General features: G+C 45.8%; 1 protein-coding gene across 1 annotated transcript in view; it reads left to right on the plus strand.

The window, feature by feature from the left end:
• POLE (DNA polymerase epsilon, catalytic subunit) overlaps window positions 1–14,996 on the plus strand; it is a 335,686-nt gene that overhangs the window by 275,456 nt on the left and 45,234 nt on the right. The window contains exons 31-35 of the mRNA XM_063913394.1: window positions 3,334–3,546; window positions 3,673–3,816; window positions 12,938–13,078; window positions 13,163–13,316; window positions 13,434–13,540. Coding sequence (XP_063769464.1) covers window positions 3,334–3,546; window positions 3,673–3,816; window positions 12,938–13,078; window positions 13,163–13,316; window positions 13,434–13,540 — 759 coding nt within the window. The remainder of the gene's footprint in view (window positions 1–3,333; window positions 3,547–3,672; window positions 3,817–12,937; window positions 13,079–13,162; window positions 13,317–13,433; window positions 13,541–14,996) is intronic.

Here is a 14,996-nt window from a genome sequence, read left to right on the forward strand (position 1 = left end):
GAAGTCTCCCCCTCGCCGGTTCCTAAAGTCTGCTTTGCCAACGTCTCCCTCAGACAGGGCGACGGTATTGGAAGCCATTCACAAGCTGTTTTCTCAGCAGGTGATAGTCAAGGTACCCCTCCTACAACAGGAAAAGGGGTATTACTCCACACTATTTGTGGTACCGAAGCCGGACGGCTCGGTAAGACCTATTCTAAATCTGAAATCTTTGAACCTGTACATACAAAAATTCAAGTTCAAGATGGAGTCACTCAGAGCAGTGATAGCGAATCTGGAAGAAGGGGACTTTATGGTGTCCCTGGACATAAAAGATGCTTATCTGCATGTCCCAATTTGCCCTTCACATCAAGGGTACCTCAGGTTCGTGGTGCAAAACTGTCATTATCAGTTTCAGACGCTGCCGTTTGGATTGTCCACGGCACCTCGGGTCTTTACCAAGGTAATGGCCGAAATGATGATTCTTCTGCGAAGAAGAGGCGTATTAAATATCCCTTACTTGGACGATCTCCTGATAAGGGCAAGGTCCAGAGAACAGCTGGAGGACGGAGTAGCACTAACCCAAGTAGTGCTGCAACAACACGGGTGGATTCTGAATTTTCCAAAATCTCAGTTGACCCCGACAACACGTCTGCTGTTCCTGGGAATGATTCTGGACATGGTTCAGAAAAAGGTGTTTCTTCCGGAGGAGAAAGCCAAGGAGTTATCCGAACTTGTCAGGAACCTCCTAAAACCAGGAAAAGTGTCTGTGCATCAATGCACAAGAGTCCTGGGAAAGATGGTGGCTTCTTACGAAGCGATTCCATTCGGCAGATTCCATGCACGAACTTTTCAGTGGGATCTGCTGGACAAATGGTCCGGATCGCATCTGCAGATGCATCAGCGGATAACCTTATCGCCACGGACAAGGGTGTCTCTTCTGTGGTGGTTGCAGAGTGCTCATCTGTTAGAGGGCCGCAGATTCGGCATACAGGACTGGGTCCTGGTGACCACGGATGCCAGTCTGAGAGGCTGGGGAGCGGTCACACAGGGAAGAAGCTTCCAGGGAGTATGGTCAAACCTGGAGATATCTCTTCACATAAATATACTGGAGCTAAGAGCGATTTACAATGCTCTAAGCCTGGCAAAACCCCTGCTTCAGGGTCAGCCGGTGTTGATCCAGTCGGACAACATCACGGCAGTCGCCCACGTAAACAGACAGGGCGGCACAAGAAGCAGGAGAGCAATGGCAGAAGCTGCAAGGATTCTTCGCTGGGCGGAAGATCATGTGATAGCACTGTCAGCAGTGTTCATTCCGGGAGTGGACAACTGGGAAGCAGACTTCCTCAGCAGACACGATCTACACCCGGGAGAGTGGGGACTTCATCCAGAAGTCTTCCACATGATTGTGAACCGTTGGGAAAAACCAAAGGTGGACATGATGGCGTCTCGCCTCAACAAAAAACTGGACAGGTATTGCGCCAGGTCAAGAGACCCTCAGGCAATAGCTGTGGACGCTCTGGTAACGCCGTGGGTGTTCCAGTCAGTGTATGTGTTTCCTCCTCTGCCTCTCATACCAAAAGTACTGAGAATCATACGGCAAAGGGGAGTAAGAACGATACTCGTGGCTCCGGATTGGCCAAGAAGAACTTGGTACCCGGAACTTCAGGAGATGCTCACGGAAGATCCGTGGCCTCTACCTCTAAGACGGGACCTGCTTCAGCAGGGACCGTGTCTATTCCAAGACTTACCGCGGCTGCGTTTGACGGCATGGCGGTTGAACGCCAAATTCTAAGGGAAAAAGGCATTCCGGAAGAGGTCATTCCTACACTGGTAAAAGCCAGGAAGGAGGTGACTGCACAACATTATCACCGCATTTGGAGAAAATATGTTGCGTGGTGTGAGGCCAGGAAGGCCCCCACGGAGGAATTTCAATTGGGTCGATTCCTACATTTCCTGCAAACAGGATTGTCTATGGGCCTCAAGTTGGGGTCCATTAAGGTTCAAATTTCGGGCCTGTCGATTTTCTTCCAAAAAGAATTGGCTTCAGTTCCTGAAGTCCAGACTTTTGAAAAAGGAGTACTACATATACAGCCCCCGGTTGTGCCCCCAGTGGCTCCGTGGGACCTTAATGTAGTTTTGGATTTTCTCAAATCCCATTGGTTTGAGCCACTCAAATCGGCGGATTTGAAATATCTTACATGGAAGGTAACCATGCTACTGGCCCTGGCTTCAGCCAGGAGAGTGTCAGAATTGGCGGCTTTATCGTATAAAAGCCCATATCTGATTTTCCATTCAGACAGGGCAGAACTGCGGACGCGTCCTCATTTTCTGCCTAAGGTGGTGTCAGCGTTTCACCTGAACCAGCCTATTGTGGTGCCTGCGGCTACTAGCGATTTGGAGGATTCCAAGTTGCTGGACGTTGTCAGGGCATTGAAAATATATATTTCAAGGACGGCTGGAGTCAGAAAATCTGACTCGCTGTTTATACTGTAGGCACCCAACAAGCTGGGTGCTCCTGCTTCTAAGCAGACGATTGCTCGTTGGATTTGTAGCACAATTCAACTTGCACATTCTGTGGCAGGCCTGCCACAGCCTAAATCTGTCAAGGCCCATTCCACAAGGAAGGTGGGCTCATCCTGGGCGGCTGCCCGAGGGGTCTCGGCATTACAACTCTGCCGAGCAGCTACGTGGTCGGGGGAGAACACATTTGTAAAATTCTACAAATTTGATACCCTGGCTAAAGAGGACCTGGAGTTCTCTCATTCGGTGCTGCAGAGTCATCCGCACTCTCCCGCCCGTTTGGGAGCTTTGGTATAATCCCCATGGTCCTGACGGAGTCCCCAGCATCCACTAGGACGTCAGAGAAAATAAGATTTTACTTACCGATAAATCTATTTCTCGTAGTCCGTAGTGGATGCTGGGCGCCCATCCCAAGTGCGGATTGTCTGCAATACTTGTACATAGTTATTGTTACAAAAAAATCGGGTTGTTCTTGTTGTGAGCCGTCTGTTCAGAGGCTCCTACGTTGTCATACTGTTAACTGGGTTCAGATCACAAGTTGTATGGTGTGATTGGTGTGGCTGGTATGAGTCTTACCCGGGATTCAATATCCTTCCTTATTGTGTACGCTCGTCCGGGCACAGTATCCTAACTGAGGCTTGGAGGAGGGTCATAGGGGGAGGAGCCAGTGCACACCACCTGATCCTAAAGCTTTATTTTTGTGCCCTGTCTCCTGCGGAGCCGCTAATCCCCATGGTCCTGACGGAGTCCCCAGCATCCACTACGGACTACGAGAAATAGATTTATCGGTAAGTAAAATCTTATTTTTACAGTTGTTTCATCTACCATATATAGGAAGAGCGACTTCTCTGGTTGCGTTATCACAAGAAAAAGTGGGAGCTTCAGGCACGTCAGCGCAAAGAGCGACAAAAGAGACGGCGATTAGAAGATGGAGATGCAGCCCCTGGAGTAGGAGGTGTAGTCCGTGAAACCCAAGCAGCTGGGTTAGGCAGTTTCCTGCGTCGAACGGCTCGCAGCATCCTTGACATGCCCTGGCAGATTGTGCAGGTTATGGGATCTTTATTTTATATTTTTATATTTTTACTCTGTTAAACAATTTTGGTTTTTTCCAATGTTTGGACTGTTTTCCTTTTTTGTCTGCAACAATCCTTACTGTCCTGTTTCTTTCCACAGATTGGAGAAAGCAACCAGCCAGGTGTCTTTCGCTTGTGGGCTGTGATTGGCAGTGACTTGCACTGTATTAAGCTCACTATAAATCGCATTTTCTTTGTCAATCAGCGTGTTCCCAAAACAGAGGAGGGTGCAGTGTATAGAAAGGTGTGACTTGTGTTTGCATATTTTTCTATTTCATAACTATACCCAATATAATTGTTGCTCTTTTATAACCGCTATAGAACATTGCTGTAGGGTCATTGTGCCAGTGTTCTAGAAATGTTTCCACTTTTTGTCTAATTCCTTTATCATCATTTTAGAGGACAGTGGACACTGGGGATTTGGAATCTACAGTACTGTGGCACTATTTCAAGGGTTAACTCTTCCATATCTTCATCCATTCAATCTTCTTTGTGTGTGTGTATAAAGTACCCACAGTGTGCTCATTACTATGCTAATTACTGTATGTACCTTTTCTGAATTATGTTTATTTTTAACTTTGCTGTTACTACTGTGGGTGCTAATAGCCACACAAAAAAAACAAAAACTCAGGCAGCACTTAAGATTCCCAGAAAAATGTGGACTTTCTGGTTCAGGAGTTAACCTCCCGTTCCACACTTACAGGCGGCCCCCTTTACACGTATATATGTGAAAGGTGGGTGAAAAGTCTTAACGTGGGAGCATCTAATGGAGCATTCAAGTGCATCCCAGGAGATATTCTGAATGCTAGAAAGGAAAGAGGTGAGGCAGGAGTAGGAGGTAGATCGGTGAGTAAATGAGGCTGGAGATGTAAGGAGGAAAGCTGTGGCTGACTGCTTTGTAATTGAGAATAAGTTTGAATTTGATTCTGAATGGTAAACTGAACCAATTTTTAGTGTATAGGGGAACTGTATATGTAGAGCAATGACAGGTGATAATAAGGCAGGCAGCTGAGTTAATGATAGATTGAAAATGGTGTGGAGCAATTTGAAAGGCCGATAGGATTAGGTTACCGTAATCCTGGTAAGTGATGATGAAAGCTTGAATAAGAATTTTAGTAGCTTCCAGGCAGAGGAAGGGCCTAATCCTGGAGATATTGTTAAGGTGAACACGGGATCGGGAGATCAACTGATTGAAGGAAAGTGCACAGTCCAAGGTGACACCCAGACATTAACCTTGGGGAACAGAGGAGAGGAAGATGTTATAAACGGAGAGGGAGTGCGTACCTTGAGAGGTGGAAACGTCAGTATTTTTAAACATTGAATTTCTGGTAGTTATCTGGGAATAGATATCAACAGACTGGAGAGGACAGAAGTTATGGTGGTGTCAGAGGTCAGCTTGTCAGAGGAAGAGGTGTAAAGTGAGATAGTGGCCAAGACCAGGACATTAAGGGACCTTGAAGAGAAGGGTAAGTGGTGGTGGGTCCTCTGTGATGCCTACAAAGGGGTTCTTTGAGTTAAAAGAAAGTCTGCTTTTAGGGGCACTTACATCATATTTGGAAAACACACTCCATACAAAGTGGTGCCTTACGGTGCACCAACTATGCAACTGTGGCTGTATTTTTTTTGGCGTTTACTAATTCAATGTGTTCATGGCTAAGGTACCAGTCTTGGTTGTAAAGTGTCGTGCAATGCTTTGCAGGCATCCTCTAGTGTATTCCAGAGGATGTTGGTGAAAACAATTTCAAGTGCCACCATCCTTTGCAGGCTTTATATCCTGGAAGTCTAGTGTAGCCAGTGGCATATCTATAATGGGTGCACCCATGTATAATTGTCTCTCCAGAGTCCTGCAGCGCTACACAGAATGCACGTTCTCAGACAAATCGATGGGAACCGTTTTTTCTGCAGCAGCGTACATTGTGTTCCACAGGGAAACATCGGGGTGTAGAGTGGATCTTGATCCAGAGGCACCAACAGGCTAAAGCTTTAGGCTGTCCCAGGATGCATTGGGGCCTCCTCTATAACCTCGCCTCCAGGCACTGTGAGCTCAGTTTCGAGTTAGTGCCTGCAGCAGCAAATCACTTAACGGGGGGCTGCACTGGGCAGCCCTGAAAAGCTTTCTAAGAAGACTTCAAGTGCTGCAGCACTGATATGTCAGTGTGATATTCTGTGCTGCGGCTCAATCACCTCCCAAGCGGCGTTGCATACTCCCGCGGCCTGCTCCTAGGTACTTGCGGCAGAGACGCTCCAGCTTTAGGCACACAGTTGTAGACGCTCTTCTGGTTCACGTGGCTGCTATGGGGAGGAGGTAAGAGGGTCCGCCAGGCGGGACCCGCCATTTAATCGCAGTCTAGGGAGACAGGCCGCGACGCTGGCGTGGACACTGTCGCCGAGCAGGGAGCCCACTAGACCGCCAGGGCATAGGAGTACAGGTCGAGTGTACTAACGCCCAGTTTAATAAGACTCCGTAGTACCGGCGGTGAGGACCAGCATAGGGGAGCCGGTGCTTGACCTGTAGCCCCTACCCTGGCCCAGGGCGACATCTACTGCAGATTTTCTCACCCTGCAGCTGCCTCACACTCTCGCTCACTCCCTGACCGAGACGCTGGGTGCCATCTTCTAAGCATAGCTGCAGCTGGTCTCCCGGACTGCAGTGCAAGGTCTCCCTTTTAAAGCCGACCGTATACAGTTCTGTGACTTTACAAACACTTGAGTATTCTACATGTCTTTATACAGACAAGTAATCTGATATATATCTCCGGCCTAGGACCATGCTGTGTTTATGTTTATATATGTATGTATGTATGTGTGTGTGTATATATATATATATATATATATATATATATATATATATATATATATATATATGGTCTCGGTGGCGCGGCACTCACGTCTTATATATGAATAAATAATGCGGACTGCAGTCTGCTATCAACGTTTCAATATTATTCAATATTTTCGTCATATTGAATAATATTGAAACGTTGATAGCAGACTGCAGTCCGCATTATTTATTCATATATAAGACGTGAGTGCCGCGCCACCGAGACCATTTCTACATTTTCCAAGCGAAGGCACCGCAATATACCAATATAACTACGGAGTGCCAGACCCCCGAGATGACTATATATATATATATATATATATATATATATATATATATATATATATATATATATATATATATATATATATATATATATAGTCGAACGTATGGTGGCACTCAGAATAAAGACAACACAAGCAACGCTGATGCAGTCAACGTTTCAGGGATTGCTCCCTTTTATCAAGACACGACCAGCAACCTGTGATACATGAAATATATATACATACCGGTAGCCTGCACATCTCCAATCGCGTGGCTCCAGCCGCCTCCCACCGACCCCGAGCAAACACGTCATATGCACGGGCCGGCGCCGGGAATCGACGTCGGACTGGCAGGGGGGTGCGGCCCGAACCACACGTCAGAGCGCTGCTAAGCAACCGCAAACAGGAAGTGTGAACATACACATACAGATGGATAAAACAAACAGTTTAAGAACCATAGCCACATGATTAAAAACACCCAAAACATACATTGATCAATACCAGGCAACACGCTAATGTATAGCAGAGTATTACAATACTGCCAGCGAGCAAAAACACCAGCAAAAATGCTATTGCAATATATAAGCATAACAATGCTCTAAAATCAATGCTGTATCAATCTTTAGACTTAAATCTAAAAGAAATCGTAGCTGTGTAGTTTGCGGGCAAACACAATGTGATAAATATGATTGATATATTAGTGTAGGGCTAGTAATGCCGCACACTTTATACAATCTTTATGGCCCCAACCCGGCATTTTATATGCCGTGTGCAGCATCAGAACCTTAGTGTAGCCCCTCATGCACCCTGAATCTGCAAATGCATTTCAAATGGGTGTAATTTATAGAAAAAAGGTTTATAAGAAACAATTAAAACTAAGTGCCTCATTGAGGCCCAGTGGATGCACCGTTTGAAGGGTGTGTATCCACCATGCCTCCTTTCTCAGAAGTGCCTGACCTCTGTCACCACCTTTTTTGTTTAATGGAACGTGGTCGATCATTTTGTAGCGGATAGACGCTAAACTGTGATTGCAATTTTTAAAGTGTCGTGGTACTGGGAGATCGCTACCTTTGCCCTCTAAGGCTGCCCGTATGCTGGACCTGTGAAGTGCAATTCTCTCCTTGAACTGTCTGATACTTTTGCCAACATAAAGTAGCCCACAAGGGCACTTAATATAATACACTATAAACTTGCTACTACAGGTCAGAGTATATTTAATATTAAAGAGTTTGCCAGATCTGGGATGATTGAAAGTACTACCCGGTTCCAAGCAACTACAGGTAGTGCACCCTGTGCACCTGTAGTTGCCCGGTTTACGGGTCAAAAAATGTGGCAATCTTTCTTGACCAAAATCAGAAATGTCGTTATGGACAACTATGTCTTTAATGTTACGACCCCGCCTATATGCTGCCATAAGGGGTGGTATCCTTAAAGCTGGGTAAATCTTTATCCCTAGCAATCACCGGCCATATGCCTTTAGCTTGACGATTTAATGTCTTACTGGCAGTTGTATAATCCTGTGTCCAAATCATCTTATTAGGGACCTTTTCAGAATCTTTGGAGACAAGCGTGTCTTGTCTTGATGTATTAAGTGCTTTCTCCATTGCCTGCTTGAGGGATTCTTGAGAATACCCTCTAGCTATAAATTTTTTGGCCATAATCAACATTTGATTTTTGGCATCTTCCTCATTGCTGCAAATCCTTCTGATTCTCAGAAACTGAGAAAATGGAAGACTCCATTTCATAGGTTCTGGATGATGGCTATTAGCCCTCAACAAGGTATTGCGATCGGTGGGTTTGTAATACATGCTGGTAACAATATTGAAGTTACTATCGACTGAAATAGCTACATCCAGATAATGAACTGTATTGTAGCTACATTCATAGGTGAATTTAATATCGGCATCTTTCTGGTTCACCTGGAAAATCATTTCCTCAAAATCCTGTTGCTATATATATATATATATATATATATATATATATATATATATATATATATAATGTGTGTGTGTGTGTGTGTGTGTGTGTGTGTGTGTATATATATATATATATATAGTGTGTGTGTGTATGTGTATATATATATATATATATATATATATATATATATACATATATGTATGTATACACACTTATATATAAGCAGTTTTAATGTACTAATAATTATCTGCATTGCCTGTGACTGTGTGTGCCTGTATCTGCTGTGTGGTTTCACTTTCAGTGTTTCCCAGATATATCTATCACTATATTCTGTACCCTAAGGGACTAGGTGACTCTGGGTCATATATATATAGTGCGTCACAGTATTTACCCATTCCGTGTATTCTACTGTGTACTCTGTCACATAATACCGGATTTATTCGCTGGTGTTGTGTACAGTGTATTCAGTCACATACTAACTGATTAATTCGCAGGTGTTGTGCTCTGTCTGGCTTTATCTTACTAAACCGCACTTGTTACATTTGTGTACAGTGTCTAACAAGAAGGGCAGTAAGTCTGCAGAGCATGCGCCAAGGATTTACTAGAGGGGGAAGTTTTGTATGTGTACTGTGTGTCGTACATCTCCCAGTCAGACCACATCTCCTGTAACCAATCAGGAGCCACCCTGGGCTGCATTCACAAACCTACTAGGTACTCTGGTGTAACGCCTTACGCCCCCTATCGGACCGCCTGTGCCACTACAGCCACAAATTGTCCCTATGGTTAATCTGCCTTGGGCGGAAAATTTGTCTAATCAGTTGCAGCAATTAAATCAATCCTTGGGCAGACAAAAATCTACTCCAGGTCACTCCCTTGTCTCTGGGTCACCTAAGCGGGCTGCTTCCTCTTAACAATCCACAAATCTCTCAAATGTTTCGTCTGAAGAGGAGGGGGAGCATACTGTCCTGTCAGACACTGAATCTGGTATTTCTGACTAGGATTCTCCATTGCAAATTGATGTCCCTGCCCTAGTGGTTGCTCTTAAGCAGATCCTACAAATCACTGATGATGAGGATTCCACTACTGTGGCTAAGAAAACTGATATGTTTAAACAGCAGAAGGTGGTTAAAAATCTATTGCCTCATTCTGACCATTTGGTGGACATCAGTCAGGAGCTCTGGTCTGATCCAGGGAAGTAATTCCATCTGTCTAAACGGGCCTTGGCTCGCTATCCTCTCCCTGCAGAGTTTTATGTAATAAGTGGAAAAATTTACCGCCGGTGGATTCTCATGTCACCCACCTAGTGGTGTCGTCCACTCTGCCTGTCACCACAGTCACTTCACTGAAGGAACCGACAGATAAGCGTGTGGAGGGATGCCTGAAATCTATTTACGCCCTTACAGGTGCTGTACATAGACCCACTATTGCAGCCTCTTGGGTGCATGGGTTCAGGCATTAGAGGAAGAGCTGCCCGAGGATATATCTGACCATACCTGTCTCACATTACCACCACCGCCTATTACATTCAGGAGGTGTCCTGTGAGGCAGGTGTGTTGGCAGCCAAGGCGTCGACTACGTCTGTCCGGGCTCGCTGTATTCTGTGGTTGAGGTCATGGAAGGTGGATCTAGACTCCAAAAAGATCTTTTGGGGGTAGACCTAAATAAAATTGTTTGCAGCTGCTAAGACTGCTTTTCTCCCAAATACTAATCCTTCTGCACAGAAGGCAAAGGGTACTACTTTTCGTTCCTTTCGGCCTCAAGGGAAAGCAAAAGGTCAGGCATACCCGGGACAGTCTCGTGCTCCCAAAACCACAAAGCCCAAGGCTAAACAATCCTGGGCGGTCCATCCATCTGTTTCTAAACAAGACAAGCCTGCCGCATGACGGGGCGGGCCTCCTCCTGGGGGGACCCCAGGGGTGGGAGGCCGACTTCTGCAGTTCACCCAGGTCTGGTTAAAGACCATTTCAGACGCATGGGTGTGGGAAGTTGTGTCTCACGGGTACCCAGTCTCCTTCAAGAGACGTCCCCCTCGCCAGTTTTGCACCACGGTTATCCCTTTGGATCCATTAAAGGCGCAAGCTCTGCAAAAAGTTGAGTTCCCTCCTGAATACAAGAGTGTGGTAGTGCCGGTACCTCTGTCCCACAGAGGCAGAGGTTACTACTCGACCCTGTTTCTAGTTCCGAAACACAATGGATCTTTCCGGCCTATACCCAACCTCAAATCACTGAACAAGTTTGTGAGAGTGTCCAAGTTCTGTATGGAAACACTGCGCTCAATTGTACAGGCTATGGAAGCCGGAGACTGTATGGTATCCCTGGATAAACAGGATGCGTACCTGCATAAACCTATTGCCATATCGCATCAGCAGAATCTGTGGTTTGCTATTGGCGACCTCCACTATCAGTTCCAGGCTCTGCCATTTGGACTGGCTACGTCTCCTCGGATCTTCACCAAGGTCATGGCCGTAATGACGGGCCATCTCCGTCGCCAGGGAGTCAGGATCCTGCCGTATCTGGACGATTTGCTGATTCTGGCAAACTCACAAAATGTCCTCCTCAGTTATCTGCAGTTGACGGTAAGCCTTCTACAAGCCCACGGGTGGCTCATCAATTGGAAGAAATCCTCGCTGGTCCCAGCTCAGACCATGGTGCACCTGGGTGCACTCCTGGACACACACAGTCAGCGACTGTTTCTGTCTCCAGAAAAAGTCCTGGAGCTTCAAAACAGTATAAGATGCTTCCTTTGTCACCCCAGAGTGTCAATACACTCGGCGATGCAAGTACTTGGCCTGATGGTGTCCGTATTCGACATGGTAGAGTACACTCAATTCATTCCTGCCCTCTGCAGAGGTTAATTCTTTCCTAGTGGGACGGCCTACTTCATCGGATCACATCTCACATGATCACTTTGACTCCGGAGGTTCGTCTGTTGCTGACCTGGTGGCTACAGGACCAGCAATTAAGCAGGGGCCGTCCCTTCTGGATCCCCGACTGGGTCCTGCTGACAACGGACGCCAGTCTTAGGGGATGGAGTGTGGTGTTGGAGCAACACTCTCTTTTTAGGGTCGATGGACCAAGGAGTAATCACTCCTCCCAATAAACATTTTGGAGTTGCGGGCGGTGTTCAATGCATTGACTCTCGCCCTGCCACTGGTACAGAACAAGCCAGTTCAAGTACAGTCAGACAATGCCACCTCGGTTGCATACATAAACCATCAAGGCGGCACTCGAAGCTGCATGGCTATGATGGAGGTGTCAAAAATCCATCCTTGGGCGGAATACCATCTGCCAGCAATATCGGCAGTGTTCATTCCGGGCGTCCTAAACTGGGAAGCGGATTTCTTCAGTCGCCATGACGTTCACGCCGGAGAGTGGAGTCTTCATCCGGAAGTCTTCAAACTCCTAGTGGACAAGTGGGGCCTACCAGATGTAGACCTGATGGTATCTCGACACAATCACGTGGGACCAGACGGCATTGGTTCTCAGACCTGCAGGGTCTATCGACAGAGCGTTCCCTTCTACTTCCTTTTACCATGGTTAAATCTTTCTGCGAGGTACACTGGATTCCACATGGCGCCCACCCTGACGCACTTAGCTTCTTTTGGGTTTGTGTGGCATTAGCCGCTGGTCCCTTCTCCTGTCGTGAGAATGTGGTTCTGTGTGACTAACATCTGCCTTCTCTCTTGCTTGCTCCTGCATTGGACTGGTTAACAAAACAGAGCTCACAGTGCCTGGAGGTGGGGTTATAGAGGAGGCCCCAATGCATCCTGGGACGGGCTAAAGCTTTAGCCCATGGGTCTTCAACCTGTGGCCGTCCAGCTGCTGACGACCTACACATCCCAGCATACCCTGCCACAGTTTTGCTATTAAGACATGCTAAAACTGAGGCAGGGCATGCTGGGATGTGTAGTTCCACAGCAGCTGGTGGGCCACAGGTTGAATACCCATGCTTTAGCCTGTTGGTGCCTCTGGATCAAATTCCACTCTACACCCTGATGTTTCCTGTGGAACCCAATGTACCTCGCAGAAAGAGTGAACAATGGTAAGTCTACCATAACTCTCCTTTTCCCTTGGCTTAGGCTAGGAAAGACACAGAAATCCGTGATGGACTAAGGCTATTTAAAGTGGATGTAGGGGTCAGTATTAATCCTAGCAATTCACTGTAAAATAACAATTTCACTGACACATGAGACCTTTGTGCCTCGTTGATTTTCACTAGCTTCCAGTGGAATAATAACATGCATATTGGTTCACACACAAAATGGCTTCTCCCACTGTGTATGTGAAATGTCCATTTTAAGCCCTGCTGTTTTAAGTTGTTGGATTTCAAATAATACAAGTAATTACTATTCTCATTTATGCAGGTGAATAGAATTCTACCTCGTTCGAATCCAGTATACAATCTATATGAGTATTGTGTTCCAGAGGATATGTACCAGGAGCACATCAATGAGATCAATGCAGATCTGTCTGCACCTGACATCGAGGGAGTGTATGAGACTCAGGTACTGACTAATACTTGTGTGTGCAGCTTCAGCAGTCTGTGATAATTTATGTAGCCTACATAAAATATTCCTATTCTCCCTCAGGTTCCCCTGCTTCTGCGGTCAGTGATCCAGCTTGGCTGTGTATGCATGGTGAACAAGCAGGTGGTTCGGCAACTTTCAGGAAGGGAAGCTGACACTTTTGACCTGGACCACTTGGAGATGAAGTCGTTGGCTCAGTACAGCTACCTGGAGCCAGGTAACATACAATGAAAGCCTGCAGCTTATCCTATGTCCATGTTTGGTTAGCTCTTCTTCAGGCCACTTATTGCCAGCAACATTACTTCTTTGTATTATTTTTCATTTTGCTTCACAGGAAGTATCAAGCACATTTACTTATACCACAATTCTCAGGGAAACAAAGCCCTGTTTGGTTTGTTTATACCATCTCAAAGAAAGTCAGCTGTGTTTGTGGTGGATACGGTAAGATCCTTTTGAAAACACTACCACTGTCTTAAAATGTATACTTCTTATGTGTTTGTATGTGTTGCATTGGGTATAGGCCTGGCATGGAGGTTGGACACTAATCAACAGTTGACTGCTCCTTTTGCAGTCCATAACCACAAACATGACACTTGTTATCAGTTTAGCTGTAGTGTCTCTAGGAGGGGTGACCTAAGCCTGGTTTCTCTGAGCCGATTTGCGATTCTGATTTTTCTTTTCTTTTCTGGAACTTGTGCTTATCTCTCTCAAATCTGTTTTCTTTACCCTGCATCACATATCTGTGCATGAGGCTGCTGCAGATGGACAAAAAACACTTTCCTTTTATCCTATTCTCTCTTAAGGGCCCTAGTCAGGTTACACTCCTCTGCCTTCTGCAGATATTTATCTGCTTACCTCCCCTTTCTTTGCAATTTCCGGTCAACTTAACTGCTGCTTGTGGACGGCACTGGGCTTGACTTCCTCTTCTGGTTCAGGTGGTTATTCCCTCCAGATGTCTCTGTGGATAATACTGATCTCATACAGTAATTGGCATGAGTTAGTTTTACTGCCAAATATTTCATTGTGTTGTTGGTCATCCAGCAGGCTGCATGTTGCTAGTTTGCATCTACATGCAATGCCTGAGAACATGTGATAGATGGTGTCAGTGTAGTCAAAGCTTTCCTCTCTTCTCAGATTATTTCAATTAATTTCACAAATTTTGCAATCAGAATTTCACCCTACCTTGATCCCTTTTGGCTCTCATTTCTTAGGGAATTGTGGATTCTGGTGGGTGTCAAACCAGTCTTCCTGTATTCAAAGAGACTTCTAGGAGCATATGTAATAGGGTCCGAGTTTGCCGGAGGTGGGGATGCCTGGCGACCTCGGACATTTTTTGTCTTTTGGTATTGTCTTGTAAATGACTGCCGCTTTATAAAAACCTCAGAGATTAGCTGGCATCCCACACCTCCGGCAAACTCTGACTCTGTTACATATGCCCCTTAGTGTTCACAAACCTAAACCTTTCTGGTTGGGTGCAGTCCTAAATTCACTCACTATTAAGGTTACTGATACCCAGATAAATTGTTCCTTATCAATACATTTACTGCTGAGGTCGCTATTTGACACTGCTCTCCAGTAGACCTGAAGTGAAACATGGCATCTTGGGCATGCAATTCCTTTTGTGGCATATTATCCCATTTCCCACAAAGGCAAGGCGGTAATTGTGGCTTGTTACTGCATTTTCCCCAAAGATGGTTTCCCCATTCCATGTACATGAAATAATTCTTCCCTCAACCTTGCAAGCTTAGGTATTCACACAATTTTGATCTGGATATATCAGCATACCCTCAGTGTTATATCCCCATTTCAGGTTTATGGGCCTTCCTGGTTTGTGTTCCATTGCCACATCTGCTCAAAGCAGATGTTGCAATGTGTCTTAGTGTCTCCGTGGCTTAGT

This window comes from Pseudophryne corroboree, chromosome 1 (genome assembly GCF_028390025.1).
Source record: "Pseudophryne corroboree isolate aPseCor3 chromosome 1, aPseCor3.hap2, whole genome shotgun sequence".
In the NCBI taxonomy this organism is placed as follows: Eukaryota; Metazoa; Chordata; class Amphibia; order Anura; family Myobatrachidae; genus Pseudophryne; species Pseudophryne corroboree.